The sequence below is a fragment of the Nymphalis io genome, chromosome 1 (genome assembly GCF_905147045.1).
Source record: "Nymphalis io chromosome 1, ilAglIoxx1.1, whole genome shotgun sequence".
Classification (NCBI taxonomy): Eukaryota; Metazoa; Arthropoda; class Insecta; order Lepidoptera; family Nymphalidae; genus Nymphalis; species Nymphalis io.
In genome coordinates this window covers 5,245,871-5,263,727 of record NC_065888.1, presented here as the reverse complement: position 1 = coordinate 5,263,727, position 17,857 = coordinate 5,245,871, and the positions used below count along the sequence as shown (strand labels likewise).

Genomic DNA, 17,857 nt, shown 5'->3' with positions numbered 1-17,857 from the left:
TGGTCACCAAACGCCCTTAGACATTGGCATTGTAAGAAATGTCAACCATCGCTTATAGCCAATGCGCCACCAACCTTGGGAACTAAGATTTTATGTCCCATGTGCCTGTAATTACACTGGCTCACTCACCCTTCAAACCGGAACACAACAATATCAAGTATTGCTTTTTTGCGGTAGAATATCTGATGAGTGGGTGGTACCTACCCAGACGAGCTTGCACAAAGCCCTACCACCAGTAAAATATTTTAATTTGGCTGAGAATTTTCATGAGATGTATTACAAACTTTACAATTGAACCAATTTTTTTTATAGAATAGTTAGGCGGACGAGCATATTCGCCACCTAGACGGTAAGTGGTCACCAACGTCCAGATATTGGCATTGTAAGAAATGTTAACTATCACCCACATCGCCAATGGGCCACCAAACATGGGAACTAAGATGTTATGTTCCTTGTGCCTGTAATTACACTGGCTCACTCACCCTTCAAGCCAGAACACAACAATACCAAGTACTACTGCTTTGCGGTAGAACATCATACCTACAGAGGCAAGTTTGCACAAAGCCCTACCACCAGTAAGACTTTTGTCTGGCATTAAATTGGTCAAAACCAGGTGTTATACGCAACAGCAATTGATTATCTTAAGATTATAAATTTACAAGTAAGTGTAAGGTAATTTGGTAGGTTTCATTAAAAACAATAATTATAGAATAGTATTCTTTACTTACACATATAATAGTATCACATTTTTTAAAATAATACAATAGATAGTTAAATACATAGTTGTATGGCTTTCATGGGGTTCATTTGACATTTATTAATGCACATAACTCCACGTTCAGCCATGTCACCTTTTACTAACATTTCATATGTCTGTCTCTCAACTTCCGAACCTTTGTATGGAAGGTAGCATGTTTTATACAACATGTGCACTTTGCCAACAACAAGATCTGTATCAATCATCGCTCTGCCTATATACAGATGTTCACCATATACTTCTGAGTTTCCAGCAACAAAAGCATTTTCTGGTACATAATTTTCTTTACATTTCATCCATATTGCATTATAACCACAAAGAATCTGTAATATATAAATAAAGGCAAATTGCAGTTATTATTTTTTTTAATCATGATTTTCAGGAAATCCAATATAATATATCCATATATATTATATATATATATAATATATATGGATAAATAAAATAATAACTATATAATATGGATATATATATATATATATATATATCCATATATATATATATATATGGATATATTATATTGGATTTCCTGAAAATCATGATTAAAAAAAATAATAACTGCAATTTGCCTTTATTTATATATTACAGATTCTTTGTGGTTATAATATATATATATATATATATATATGGATACTTAAATAAAAATTACAAAATAAAGCAATTTTTTTATATATAATTAGTACATCAGTTACCTATTCCTAAATAATACAATAACTTACCTCAAAATCTTGTTTCTTATGTTCTTGAAATCCCCAAGAAATATAAGCAGATTGCTGAGATGGTACATACTTGCCAGGGCATAATGATCCATTGTGTTTTGCCCGAGCGATATATATTGGTTCATTTTCATATCCACCAATCAAAGCACCAGGTGGTAGTTTGTTGTTAGAAATTTTAGCCCAATGTAATGTTCCACCTTCAATATGTTTATATTTCAAGGGCCTAATTGCAACTGGAGGAGCTAAAACATTTCAAGTAAAATATTTACTTTTATTTGCATAAATTGCATGTTTTTATTCCATTAGATAAGTACAAATTTAAATTTGAAAATTACATTTTATAACCCAGTCAATTTTTGTAGATACTTGTAGTTTTATAAATCCAATACTCTTTCCATTGGAATTATCTGGATGTACTAAAAAAGGTGATTCGTTTTTTAAGCCCATGCAAAGTTCATTATTATACCAAGATAACCAAAATTCTTGACTTCTAATTGGAATCAAAAACCTGGGCATTTGAATATTAATGTCCTTTTGTGATATTTTTAAGCAAATTTTACCAGAGTAGTAATTTAAATTAATCTGAAATGCAATTAAAAAATTATAATACATTCAATTTATTTATATTTCATTGATGGTTGTACTGCAAAACATGAATCGCCATTATAATTATCTATTGCACAATATTTAATTGGAATTGCATATAAAGTTTCAATACATAAAACGAAAAAAAAAAACATAATAATACTAAGTTTAGTTAGTTTATCATACCGAGTATACTTCATTGTGTGGACACTCTTTAGAAATAAGAGTTATGAGAGGAGATGCTGGGTCATTATTACCTCTTGTATAAATCATTTCAAATTGAATTAAACCACTGTTAGCTCTATGTAATTGATAAGGCTTTTGTAATTTCCCTGGACCTGTAAATATTAACAATAAATTAAATGTGCGAATATTTATTATAAAAAAATAGTTGGTTGCGTTTATAACTTACAAATTTTCGTTCCCATTTTATACATAGTATGAATATCTTATTTCAAACATAAAAATAAACGTATATCATAAAAATGAAATAGTTATTTTATACATCATAATAAACAACAATGTAACAATTTACAATACATTGAAAACAACAACTACAAAGAGTAAAATAAACAATTCAATCACGTTTTAAAATGACAAGTGACATTTGACAAAATTGTGACAGTTGAGAGCGTTTTTATGGGATTAGCTGTTAACCGAGATTTTCTAAACAGAACTGAGCCAGATATATGTCAGTGACCTAAAAAAATACTTTATTAATATTTAGTCCTTTTAATAGAAGTTACTGAACAAATCTCAAATGAACATTACTGATATTTGAGAAATTGTTTTTTTTTTTTTAAATTGAAGTTTTCGAAAATAGTTTAATTCAGTATTATTTTAACGCCACCAATGCGAAATAGTCGTAAATTATTTTTGTATACACTACAAAAACAAGCAGACTGGCTACTCTAAAACAAAACTTTATTTATAAAACAATCCGGAATGATCGTACCGGTAAAGGTGGTGGTGGAGTGGCAATATGGTGGATTGCCGATCATTCCGGATTGTTGCATCATGAATTCGCTTGACACTATTTTTTGTGACACCCTGTATCTCCGTAGTCATATCCCCTTTACTATTTTAAATAAATCTCCTACACAATACTGTGAGTCATCTGAACATATTTTTATTGAAGTCTGATTCGGCCATCTCAAACTACTACTGGGTGTTTTTTATAGTCCGTCCCTTACTATTAATTATTTTGATCATTTTGAAAATTTGTTGGAACAATTTAGTGCGTCTGTTGATCACACAATCATTATGGGAGATTTTAATACTTGTTTAATTAAAGATGATCAACACGCCAAACGTTTTAAAAATATAATTAATAGCTGTAACCTTAATGTACTTCATACGAACGTAACTCATTTTTTACTGAATTGTTTGCCATCGCTGTTGGACTTAATGGTTGTTTCCTCGCCTAGTCATGTTGATGCGCATGGTCAGCTTCCCGCTGAAGCCTTTTCTTACCATGACTTAATTTATTTATCCTGTAGGATACGGCCTCCGCGGGCTAAGCCCACCATAGTCATGCGGCGAAATTTTTAGAATTTGAATACTCCCAATTTTATGGCTGATCTAAACAATATCGACTGAACCGCAATATATAATGCCAGCTCAATAGACGATAAAATGAGTATTTTTAATTCCCTATTAAATGATCTATTGGATGTACATGCCCTTTTGAGACCTATCAAGCTTAAGCTTGATAGGTCTCAAAAGGGCAGGTGCTTAAGCACCTACCGGCTCCTTGGCTAATTCAGGACATTAAAGCACTCATGGCAAAGCGTGATGCTGCGAAAGCTAGATACAAAAGAAATGCGACGAACAATACCCTTTTAAAATATAAGCAGCTGCGAAATCGTTGCAGTATGCTTTGTCGTGATGCTCAGCGTAAGTTTATTACTAATGCTATCGAAAAAAGCGGATCATTTAGGATATGGCGATTTTTGAGATCATTGGGGATAGGGCGTCAGCGGGAAACGTTTCCTGCCAATTTCAATCTCGATGATCTTAATAAACATTTATTTCCTCTTCCTCTCTAAACAATCAGTACAAATCCATCACACTCAACTATCTCCATTCATTGCCAATCCCTAGCTATCCTCCTTTCCAATTCAGTCCTGTTACCATGGGAGAATTAAAAAAACACATCCTATGCATCAAATCTGATGCAATCGGTTGTGACGGAATTAGTCGAAAACTTATACTTCTTACCCTTAACAGTATTTTGCCTACTTTATGCCATATATTTAACTATTATTTATTACATGGTGCCTTCCCTTCTGTATGGCGTAAAGCTCTCGTGATTCCTATTCCCAAAGTTTCCAATCCTTTGCTTCCTTCTCATTTTGGACCTATTTCTGTTCTTCCATTTCTTTCAAAGGTATTAGAGCGTGTTGTTTACTCTCAACTAAACCAATTCCTAACTATTAATAAAATCCTGTGCCCTTTTCAATCTGGGCTTAGATTAGGCCATAGTACAGTTACAGCTCTTGTTAAGGTATGTGACGACATTCGCCAGGGTATTGATAACAAATCCGTGACTGTACAAGCTCTCCTTGACTTTTCAAATGCCTTTAATAACATCGACTATGACATATGCTTGGCAATCCTAAGATCGCTAAACATAGATTCTACTGTCATTGAATGGTTCCGCTCTCATCTGTTTAACCGACAGCAATGCATAATGGCTAATAATAAATATTCATCCTATCTAGATATTTCTTCCGGTGTCCCGCAAGGTGGTGTGCTCTCTCCTCTTCTCTTTTCTATATTCATTAATACTCTCTCTTCACTTATTTCCTCCTCTTATCATATATATGCTGATGATCTACAAATTTACGTTACCGCTCCTTTATCAGACAGTATCGATGAGGCAGCTGCAACCTTGAATCATGATTTGGCAAAGATATCTGAATGGTGTAAATCTTACGGTCTCAAAGTGAACCCGAGCAAGTCGCAAGTGGCTATATTTGGCAATCATAAGCTTCTGACGAGGGTCCAAGATAAACATCTACCTCGAATCTTATTGAGGGCCAAATATTACACATGCAAGAGACTGTTAGAAATCTTGGACTAGTTCTTGATGCTTCCTTTTCCTGGGTACCTCAAATTGCTGAAATGAGTCGTAAGATTTTCGCTATCATTGGTTTTTTAAGGCGATGGAAAAACCTATTGCCTATCAAGGCAGGATCAGCTTAGCTAATACGTTCCTCTTACCAATACTGGACTATGATGATGTCTGCTACATGGATTTAACTGAAGACCTCCTAAATAAATTAGAACGGCTGCAAAATATAGCCATAAGATTTATTTTTGTTCTGCGAAAGTTTGATCATGTCTCTAAGTATCGGGCTCAGTTAAAGTGGCTGCCAATCAGACTACGAAGAAATCTTCACGCCTTATCTCTTCTCTAATCTATTCTTTATATCGATCACACACCATCTTACCATAAAGAACGCTTTAAATTTCTTGGTTGCGATTGCGCACACAACCTGCGTTGTTCGGATGATAATAAAATAGTTACCCCCTGCAGCCGGACACAAACCTACAGTAACTCTTTTACTGCAAAAACCATCTAACTTTGGAATGCACTACCTACAGATATTCGGCAGTCGAATTCATTGAGTATTTTTAAATACCGCTTGAAAAGCTATTATTTGTCCATTTCCAAGTAAGGTATGTATGTATGTAGTATGTGGTTTATAATTTATCTATATATAATTTTATACTCTATAATTATACTATATAATATGTATATGCTATAAAATAATTATATATTTATATATATATAATATAAAAAAATATATAAAATATAAATATATATATATTTTTTTGCTTCTTCTATTACTACTTATAAATATAGCGCGGTTAACCTGTTTTGATCTGAAGTATTTGTTATATACCCATTTTTTATTTATAGGAAATTTTTCATGCCTATATAATGTTCATAATCTTATGATGACGAAACATATTTTTCTGATACGCCTAACCAGATTGTGCACCTAGAATTTTTTATATATAATTATGATAGTGCATTTACTAGTATATGCATGTACTATTATTATAATAAAATGCTTTTGGGAATTTGTTAAATATTGGGTGTTTATTATTATTAAGTATAAAACAATATAAAATTTTCGATTTTAATAAACTTTCAATTTTGCAGATTTTGATAGCAAATAATAGCGATAAATTAAAGTGGTGGTTACTTTAAATTTACCTTATGAATTACTTAGTAGTTAAATGTAAGACTAGGAAAGTTAGGTAAATGTCGCATTATTAAGAATATATATAACCGTTGAGAGATTTTGATTTCCAACGTCTCCGTAACAAATATGAGCTTTTGAAGTTATTTTTAAATAATCCGAAACTCTCCCTAAATTAATCTTTACATAGCAAAATGTGAAACAGATGGACACGGTCTCGGAACTCCATGTCAAGTCAAAGCAAAAAGTCATCTATACAAATGATTATAATTCTGTGTCTGTCTGTGATTTCAAAACAACTGTCTCTTTTAAAGTTAATATGGCTATTTGCGAGTTACCAAAACCAAACAATTTATTTTTATCTGTCGGTCTAGTAGGTAATCATAAAAACAGCTAAAAATGACAAATTGAAGTAACTTAATTATTAATCCTTATTATTTCAAGGTACCGTTAAGTCTTTATTTCATCAAAATCGGTTGAGTCTATAAAAAGTTATAATCCTTTTTATCCCGTTTAACTGGATTTTTGATTATGACCTATTTTAAGATAAAATGTAACCTAACCTAACATTTTTTTTCAAATAATGCACACACATTCACACGCTTACTCTACGAAGTAAACTCGTATACTAGCCATTTTCGATGATTTCTAATCTTGTTTTAAAAATCCTATATTTCAACAGACTTTTCAACGAATCCTTGCACTTTACATCCCATCCTTAAGCGTCCATATGTTCGGAAATGCCATACTCCTAACCTATTATGTTTTTATTGGGGTATGAAAATGAAAATCGCCTGACAGTTCAACATCTGTTTTGACTCAATAAAAGTGAAGACAGCACAAAAAAATATTCCCATAATCTTCCGTACAAATCACTAAACTAAAGAATTACTAAACGTAAATTTCAATACAAAACTTAGCCTCTATAAGTTCATTACGTTACCTGAATTTAATTAAAAAAACAATGATGATTACATTTCATGGTATAAAAGTATACATATAATCAGAACTGGCCAAATATATTCTTAAAATGAAGAAGAACTATTTTTGACGTCTAATGTTCGAGAATCTACATTGACTTATTATTTGTATCGACATAAGAGAGACTGTTGCTTAGTGTTAATTTCCCACAAAGATGGCAGAAACTGAAGTCCCCGAGAATGATCCCAGCGTGATGGCAGAAGAAGAAAGTAAAAATGAAATCGCAATTATTTATTAATAGTATTTCAGTTAATCGGATAAATAAAATTCATAATACGATCATTATTATTCATGTTCACTTTTTGTATAGCAATATCGGCGGCGCATACTGGATTTCCCCCGTACCCGCCGTATGCTACAACACCAGCTCCACCGTCCGTCGCAGATACAATAATTGCTGGACGTGATCTTCTAGTTCAGTACAAGTCTACGCCGAAGAAATCCGTTCGACCGCCACCTACACCAGCAAAGCCTAAGTACTTTCCATTAATAAAATTTTATAGATTATTTATTTTTTGGATCAATGGTAGGGTTAGCGTTACTCTCACTCCATGCTAGTCAACCTTAAGACATACACGAAGTTAAAATAAATTATATATATTTGGTATATTACATAATTCCTATATACTTTGTGTCTATTATCGATTTATATAAAGAATTATACACACACAGGGGTCCGAAAGCAACGAATGTGAAAATGACGAAGCGAGTTGCGCGAGCGCATGCCCGCTGCTTACGTCGACATGGAGCTATATTGACGGACCGCTTAGAATACATGTCGAAGCCTCCACGCCGCAGTATTATTTATCTTTGGCGAGAACGTGCTCATAGTCTTCCAGCCGAAACGGTTAGTTATAGCGAGCATTTGACTTTTATTTGTAAATAAGGCCAACTTTTTATTGTGTTAGTAATACATCCTGCACTGATAATATCCTACGCCTATTTTGACATAATAGACTATATAAGAAAATATATTTTTAACTTAGGTAAAGATATTCTATATAGCATATGTATATCTGTAACTTATTAACAAAATTCGGCTTATGTGTTCCTGAACAAAACAAACGAAAATTATTAGTAAGATATAAATAGCTGCGTCAGATGTGGAAAATGCGTACAGCTTGTTTTTTTACGGAAACCTAATATTTTCACTCATTTTTTAAGGTAAAATCGTTTACTTTGATTAAAATAAGGAAATATGCCTAAAAGTATATTAAGTGTATATTGTTTACTAGATTGCACGACTGAGAGCAATGTTAGACGCAGACGAGCCCTTTAAGCCCGATCAGGCATATGAATATTTCGTTAATGTTAAAAAGACGAAGAAAAAAGTAAATCGGTACGTTACTTCTTAGTGATTTGTATTATATTCAATAGTATTTCATAAAAAAATACCAATAACATGCGTTTTAGAATAAGCGGCGTGAACCTCATAAAGAAGAACGTTTTCACTATGTGCGGAGATAAAAGGTTTGAATGGGCGCGTAACGCTACGGTAGCATTTGCTCGAGGCATCCAACAAAGGCTCTCCAGACCTGGCACTTATGTTCTAGCTGATGGGTAAACTTAAAATTTTATAAAGAATTTGACCACGATTTTAAAAATCACATATCGTATACTTACACACCGATGGTAATATTCTTGTATTATTCAGAATGTTGCGGTTATCAAACATTATCTTAGATGATATCTGCGGGTACATGAATATAAGGACTCCATCCAGACGCTGTGGTCATCCTAAAGCAAAATTTATGATGGAAATGGCAGATAAGGTAAGACATTAAACAATCAAACCCTATTATTTAATTATTAACCAAATAATATACAGTGCATATTTTGTTTTGGTCTTCGTTGTAGGTAGCAGTGTGGATAGATGAGATTCTTGCGGAGAGTGAAGACCGCATGCTGATGATGGATGTCGATGAAGATTATGGTGGGTATTTAAAAATAATATTATAACAAAAAAAAAACTATAAATAAATAATTTGTACCAAGACTATGAGCTCTGCCGTTATTTTACGCTCGTTCGAGGTAAGAATCGCTTATATGTCTCAATTTTCTATTTATTTTCGTATTAAATTCTCCTTGTATTTGACGATGTTACAAGACTGAAGGTATGTTTTACTCTTACAATATTTCCCGAGAAGAAGTGGCGCAAACCTTTGCTGATGGTGCAGTATCTGACATAGAAGACGGTACAGCAGTAAAGCGTTCGACGTCTAATACACCTGGAGCTACCACTAACAATACAAGTGGAGCTACGCCTACATCTACACCTAAGACATCAAAAACCAATGTCCCTAAAGAATAAGTGAGTGGATAAACTTTTATCTTAATTAATTAATTAAGATTATCACACATAAAACGTCAGAAGACACTGTACTATTTACCGTTTAAATATTTAATGGATATGGAAACTTATAGTTTATAGCTCTATAAGGCAAGCTATCGAGCATAATTTGTTTATTGTTCTAGATGTATTGAAAGCTGATGAAACCAAGGGTACAGGTTTCACAGATGAATTTCTAAACATGATGGGCGATGTTAGTATGGTGTTGTTTAAGCTTTAACATTTATGTATAACATTTAAAATTTAAGACCTAATAATAACGTTCCATTCAAATAGGGTACGAACGAAATAAAAGAAGAAAAATATATTAACACTTTAGAAACAGTCCTTCATGCCGATTGTCAAAGAAGGCCAGAATCTACTGCGCCGACTTGAATTTAGTAATAAATTTTGGAAAATTAAACGAAGTGTAAAAAAAAATACTTGTTACGATTACATTTAACGTAACAGATAAAAATATAGTAAAACATATTGTACTGATTTGATTTTTTAATCATGTAAGCCTTATTTCCTATAATATAAGTGAACACTGATAAGGTAATTTTTTTTAAAAGTTTCAGTCGTTTTTCGTGACGTAGACACAAATCATTCTTCATTTTCCATTAACATTTATCGTGTTCACTTGTATTGTAATGGGGAATGAAGGATGGTTTCGTAATTTATTTAGAAATTGTGTTGCCTTGTTTATTATTTGCTTTTAAAATTTCTGTAAAACTATCTTCTATAAAATTATTTAATATGATTTTTTTTTTTTAATTTCAGGGTCAGGGCCAGGGTCCCGCAAAAGGATGTATGTATATATTATTGTTATTTTTTTATCTTGGGTACGATAAGATAATAATTATGTAATTTTCCTTTACATTTCCAGCAGCTCAAGCTGCATATTTAAAATTTACTGGTAAGTTATAATTTTCTCGTTAATTGTTAAAGTATTATATTAAATAATAAGATAAAAAAATGATTATTTGTAGGTGAAATGTTTGAAGCCTTTACAATTTTAACGAACTCGATGTATGCGAAAGAGGACGAACAATTAATTTCATATGGAAAGTTCAAGCAATCATTTACAGAAGGAGCCGATGAGTCAGTAGAATTAAAAACTAAATGTGTTCATTAGTAAATTACTTTGGAAGTATTTAGAAAAATAAAAATATAAAGAATTGTTCTGTTTTCGAAGTTCAATATAGTGGTATCTTAAGGGGACAGTTATAACCATTTATTTATAATGTACGAGTATTATGTATGTATGTACGTATATTAGCTGTGTGGTGACGGCGACGATATCACCACCCCATTTCATCCCGTGGGGACGTAGAAGTCGACCCGAGGGAATATAAACCAGAGAACGGTCAGCGTCTCTCTGAGTACTATGACCAACTTACTGCGATCGCCAACCCGTCTGCCAAGCGTGGCGATTATGGCATATCCCCCCAATGATTGTTACAACCAAACCACGGCCCCTAGTCCCCGGCAGCTCTGCTATTACGACATAGAAAGAGTCGCGGGAAGTTGTTGGATGCGGGCAGCGCAAGACCGGCCAACGTGGAAATCCTTGGGGGAGGCCTTTCCAGCAGTGGACGTCTTTCGGCTGAGATGATGATGATTATGTACTTATATGTGTATAAAATATATTTTTAATTTGGTAGGTTAAAAGAAGCGTCTGATTTCGAGGCAACAGAATTTAATACAACAGTAGCAAAGGAGTTAAAAGACAAACTTGCTGCAGTTGCTAAGCCCAATACACCTCTCAATATTGTTCCTTTCATGAAAGGTAAAATAATATACATATATACAGCTCTTTAATCAATAACGTTTATCTAGAATATAACTATTTAATACATTATTATTACGAATTGCTTTATTAATAATAAAAATATATTTTAGACATGGTCGACATTTGCTCAAGTTATCTTGCTCAGTATGCCGAATTTAGTAGTAAGTATCATACACATTAAATTAAATAAATAGTAAGCATTCGTTGCTTCGATACGAGTATACACAATAACTATTACAGAAGACAAGGGGCCAGCCTTTAGGATTTTGGTGAAAGAGATGGGTGTAAAAAACAAAGAACAATTGTATCAAAAAGGAAAAGCTAAGCGTACTTACGCAAAAGCTGCAAACGAGTGAGATGATATAATAAATATATGAAGCGAATATGATGAATATATTGTCATATATTATGTTAATTTATCACAAAATGACGTTTTTTTTTTAGATTAAAAAACGCTAAAGGCTTAGAAACCGATCACGATGATCCAAACTTATCACAGGAAATTCATCCAAAATTATCACAATTAGTTGAAACTCAGACCCCAGATGAGTTGAAAACTGATATGACAGGTGAGATTTACGGTTAAAGTACCTGCTTATTTTACTGACCTTTTGTTATTATAAAAAATTACATGCGATTATTATTTTCAGATACACTAGACCTTTGTTCTAAGTACCTGTCGCAATGTGCGGTTGACGAAAGTATATGATTAAATTTTATTGGAAATAGCTATTAAATAAGTGAACCATTTGATAAGTTTCAACAATTATTTTACAGTTGAACGCGGCCCAGCTTTTGATTTATTAATAAAGGAATTAGAGAAAAAAGGAGCTGAATCATTCACAGAACAGTTTATTCCTTTATCGACAAAATTTGCTGCAGCATATGTGTAGATTATTAAGTTATTATTTTGGTTATTTCTTAGTTTTGTCCAACAGGTATTTAAATAAAAGTGTAATTGTAGATTGAAATCAGCTCCTGGACTTAGTGGAGCAACACCGGATTCAACAACGTCATCAATTTTCGACAATGCTTTACATAAGGCTGTCGACACGGTTACACCAAAAAAGTTAGCAAAAGATATGCATGGTTAGGAAATTAATAAAACCCAATTTTAGCAGTATTGCAAAGTTGTTCATAAGTTTTAATGTTTCCATTAATTTTAGATGTAATTGAAAGGTGTTCCAATTATTTGTCGGCGTTTATAAGAGACAGAGGTATGTATGATTGGTGTTTCATATTAAAAATGAGTTTTGATTATTTGTTTAAAATCATTGTTTTTAAGATAAGGCAATGGAAACTCTGATGCAAATGATGAAGAGTAATCCTAACAAAGTATTGTCGAAAAAAAACAATTACAGTATGAATTATGAAACTGGAGCTACCGAGTAAGTGGTATTATTCGATGACATCCAATAATAATAAGTTTTCGTGTATCTAACAGAAAATGATCACTTTAAAGGATAGAGGCTGCTCCAACAATAATACCTTATATGCCCGTCAAAGATATCACTGAAGAAGCGAAAAGTAACTTAACTAGGGATATGGAAGGCAATTGTCCATCCGAATTGCAGACAGCAATGAAAAGTTTGTTATATGATATACTTATATTTTTAAGTTACCAATATGTATAAACATTTACTTTTATAATCTTGATTTGTATATAATATATGATAATACAAATAAATATTCATATATTACAGCACTCATTCGAGATGTATCGAAATTTCTATCTCAGCCGATTGCGATGAGAAGTAAGATTATAGATATATTTTAAATATTGGATCCGTTCATTTGCTCCGGTGTAACCGATATATATTTACCGTTTCTGTATAGGTGGCATAGGTGGTGAAAGATATCCGTTAAATTTTTTAACAGCTGTTAAAAAGTCACTAGGCACGAGATCACTTTATAAATACAAATGTTTTGGACAAACTTACGCCGACGCAGCTGATGAGTAAGTAAGATCCTGAAAAAAGATTATACGTCTTTGATTATTTATTACTTTTTTAACTAAATATATTCGTTAATTATACTCAGATTAAAGTACGCCGGACCGCTGGAATATAATCCCAAATGTGAAAATTTAAAAGAAGAAATTTCAGCGGAAATGGATAGAGGAATTCCAACTAGATTAGCTCCAACAATCACTAGTAATTTAAATGGTAATAAAATATGAAATCTGTTCCAGTGCAATTGAAAATCATATCATGTCGAATATTGTGCTCTTGAGCATAGATTCTTGAGCATAGATGTGTGTCGCAATACATATTAAATTATTCGGGTGATACTGATAATTCTTTGATAGAAAAATCCATTAATTTTATTTGCCCTACCTGAGGTTCTGTTAGTGTTCGAAACGAGACTAGTTCCTAGACCAACTTCATTAAATTCATTTTTTTTAGATACCATGGATGATGCTTCTAAACATTTGGCAAAAATTGGAACGGAAAAAGGTAATTTATTGAAAATATTATTATATGATTTAATCTAGTAAATATATTTATTAATTCGCTGATATTGTTTGTAGGCGAAGCATTACAACATTTGGTAAATTTAATGAAAGAGCAAGGTGATGCTCCTTTGGGTCAAATGCAGGGATACCAACAGAGTTACAACGACGGCGCGCGAAGGTTCGTATTTTACACGATTCTGAATAGTACCAAAATTTATAAAGCTATCAAAGAATATATTTTTTATGTGAATATTAAATGTTTAAGTTCCGATTTTATCAATATTACATTTTAAGCCGATGCTAAAAATAAAAAATAAATGAAATATTCGAAACTATATACATTTTAGGATAGAAAATGCTGCTTCTTTGGCTAATGAAAAAGTGGATAAAGGTATCTACGAATCTGTAAGGGGAAAGTTAACCAATCTAACAGAAAATAAACCAGCCCCTGAACATATGAAAGAAATGCCAGGTAAAGTTAAAACAATTATATTTTAAATATTGTGTAAAGAATGAAACATTTTTTACATACACTGTACTGCTAAAGTTCCTCGGTGTAACAAATTCTTTGAAAGTAAAACATAGAAAGACATACAGACTTAGGGCTATTCAATTTATATTATAATATATCTTATTCCCGCGGCTTAGCTTGTATATACTTTATTTTATTACGATTCTTATCCATTTTTGACGCGATCTTGAACACGATTCTCCAATTATATAGTTCTATTATATGTAATAATAATAATCTTCCAGACCGATTTGGGCCACGCGGCCAATCTCAAAAGAGATTAGCCAACTTTTCAAGACATATTATAGTGCACAAGTGTGTACGTAAACACAGGTGCACTCTTTATTCCCTTAGGCCTCTGCCTCGAATTTTGCGGGCAGCGGGGCGGCGGCGGCGGCGGCGCGGCAGCGGAGCGGGCAACGCATACCTGTTCTCCAAACTAGCGGGCAGATCGCGCGGCACTATAGCGGTGTAGTGTTGTGTTCGTGGTTGTGTTGTCGAGATATTTGTTTTTATTCGCGAACGAAATGTCTGAAAAACGGCGACATCTTTTTGATTCAAATTTATTCCTAACGCTCGATTTATTGTGGGCAAAAGAAGAAGTGGATCCCTACTATAGGGCAAGGAAAATAAATGGCGAGTTTTATCGAAATTATGAAGAACAGAGACAAAATCCCGACAAATTCTACGACTAATAATTGGTTAATTATTCTTCTATTTTTATGGTTCACATCTTTGCTGTTCCATATGGGTGTCCTCTCAAAGATTGCCGAAATAATTAGCTCTTGCACGTCCGAAGACATTTTGATACGTCACAAAAAAAATGTACAACACTATACCTACAATGCAGACGCGCAACGCGGGCGGTCACCGCTTGACTGGAGTGCACCGCTCGTTGCCCGCCCCCGCGCCGCTCCTGCACCGCTGTATTCGAGGGTCGGTCCATTTTTTTTTTTTTTTTTTTTTTTTTTATAGAATAGGAAGGCGGACGAGCATATGGGCCACCTGATGGTAAGTGGTCACCAACGCTCTTAGACATTGGCATTGTAAGAAATGTCAACCATCGCTTACATATCCAATGCGCCACCAACCTTGGGAACTAAGATTTTATGTCCCTTGTGCCTGTAATTACACTGGCTCACTCACCCTTCAAACCGGAACACAACAATATCAAGTATTGCTGTTTTGCGGTAGAATATCTGATGAGTGGGTGGTACCTACCCAGACGAGCTTGCACAAAGCCCTACCACCAGTTGCGTATTTGATTATACGCGTAAGATCCTGCCGCTCCCGCGCCGCCGCCGCCGCCGCCCCGCTGCCCGCGAGATTCGAGGCAGAGGCCTTAGTCTCATAACTCGATGGGACGGCAATCCGACACGACCGGAAAGAGTTAAGGCGCAGGCGCAGACTTTACGTGCTTTCCGAGGCACGGGAGCTATCCTATAGCAAAATCAGTTAAATGCTTAGTCGTGAAAACCAAGCAGATAGATTGATAGACAGACAAGATTTACTTTCGGTTTTGTATCATTAAAATGGAATATATAAATAGTTGCTGATGAAATATATATGATAAAAGCATTAAGCTACACCTATAGACAACTAGTATAATATTTTGGTCAAATTGTTACAGCTATTATCGATGAAAGCGCTAAGTTTTTGGCTGCTCCATTTCCGGAGAGTAAGATTTTTAAATTTGTAGCCACATTACACTATACTACACTTGTATTAATAAATACACATACATAATTAATATATTATTTATACAATTCAATTAAAGCTATTTTATTTTTATTTACATTTACTTAATAATGCCATCAAAGTACATATCTTGCGGTAGCAACGCGATTTTTATTTGTTTCTTTAACTATGTTTCCACGGGACAGGAATCTAAAACGGGAGTTTGTTATTCTACATCTTGCTTAATATATTTAAGTTAGATAAAAATTGTTAGCGTAAATATATTATTATATTCACACGACATAGAATAAAAAAATTATTAACTTGTAACTTTGATACCTTACTATCTAAAATACAAAAAATACAATACAAAAGGAAAACATCAATACTAATATTTTTAATAGATGAAGCAGAAAAAAGGCGTGTTTTAGCCGATCTTATGGCACGAAAAGGAGATGAAATTATAGGACAGGAGGGTATTTATAAATTAACATACAAAGAAGGAGGGGATGAGTAAGTAGAATCCTAGGATTACTTTGCTTTTTATTTCACAAAGATTCTGTAATAATAGGACATGACATCTCTAGGATAATGGATGCTCCTGTGGGAAATGCTAAATCGCAAGACGAAAATACTAAAACACAGTTACTTGAAAAAATTAACGCTGTGGTACCTGAGAAAAAGTTGAAAGATCTACTTAAAGGTTTTTGTTTCATTAATAAACCGTATAACGTATTTGTACGTTAAACTCATGTACGTTATCAAATTTTCAGAACCAGCAAATGAGGGAGCAACCCATTTAAGTAACATAATTAAAGGAAGAGGTTTGTACACTAAACCGCTTACCCATTAGTTTATTTATTTGAAGTATATTACAATTATTTTATAATATTATTACTACACGCTAATTTATAAAATAGGAGAGGCTATGCAAGTCTTACATGATGAAATGAAGAAAGAAAGCGATAAAGATTTTTTGACAGTTGGAAAATTTTCGAAAAGTTATGGACAATCAGCAAAAATGTAATGCTTTGTTTCTCGTTTCTCCTATGAAAACTGATGTATACTCTATATGTCTAAATACAATTTTAGGCTAGAAACTGCTCCTCATTTTGGTGGTCAAAATCCGTCACCAATATTAGTTGATAGAGTAGACAAAAAGATTAAGCAACTTTCAACTAATGCATTACCAGAAACGGCCAAACCATACATTGCGGGTATGCACTCATTATATAATTAATAATTTTTAATAACTTATTTTAAGTTGGTGTTGGTATATGTTGGTGTATGTATTTTGTATTTTATATCATATTTCATACAATTATTATCTTTAACATATATTTATAATTATATTTAAAAATAAATATGCGAAAGATACAAATATGTTACCATTAAAAAATTATTTTAACAATTCTAATATCTTGTAGATGTGTCCGACATTGCTACTCATTATATCGCTGGAGTGGCGACGAAAGAATGTAAGTTTATTACACTTTATTTTCAAACAAAACAGAAAGACCGCAGTTCTTCGCAGAGCTGTAAGCACTGACTTACAATTTTTATTCGTCTGCAAATATGTCACAATGCGGAAACTTCGTCGAATCAACCAATATTAAATGTTTTGAATTGATCGTTAGCTTCTGAAGCTGTTTTTCTCGTATATATAAAATGTTAATGTATTAGTTCATGCAGTATATTTTATATCCATTTTGGTTGAGGTTAAATATTTTTTGACTATACCAGAAAACCAGATTTTAAGGAAATATTAAATATCATGTTATACAAACTTTTTTTTTCGAGGTGGACTAAACGCAAAAGATCTAGCCTCATTGGG

The 17,857-nt window shown here is 33.1% G+C and overlaps 1 protein-coding gene across 1 annotated transcript; it reads right to left on the bottom strand.

Moving 5' to 3' along the window:
- Window positions 1-757: 757 nt before the first annotated feature.
- LOC126769303 (uncharacterized) lies at window positions 758-2,641 on the bottom strand. Its single transcript, XM_050487998.1, has 5 exons — window positions 2,474-2,641; window positions 2,248-2,399; window positions 1,812-2,058; window positions 1,477-1,718; window positions 758-1,080 (listed from the first exon to the last, which is right to left on the bottom strand). The coding sequence occupies exons 1-5, from the start codon at window positions 2,496-2,498 to the stop codon at window positions 772-774; spliced, it is 975 nt and encodes a 324-aa protein (XP_050343955.1). The 5' UTR covers window positions 2,499-2,641; the 3' UTR covers window positions 758-771.
- Between the last annotated feature and the right edge of the window lie 15,216 nt (window positions 2,642-17,857).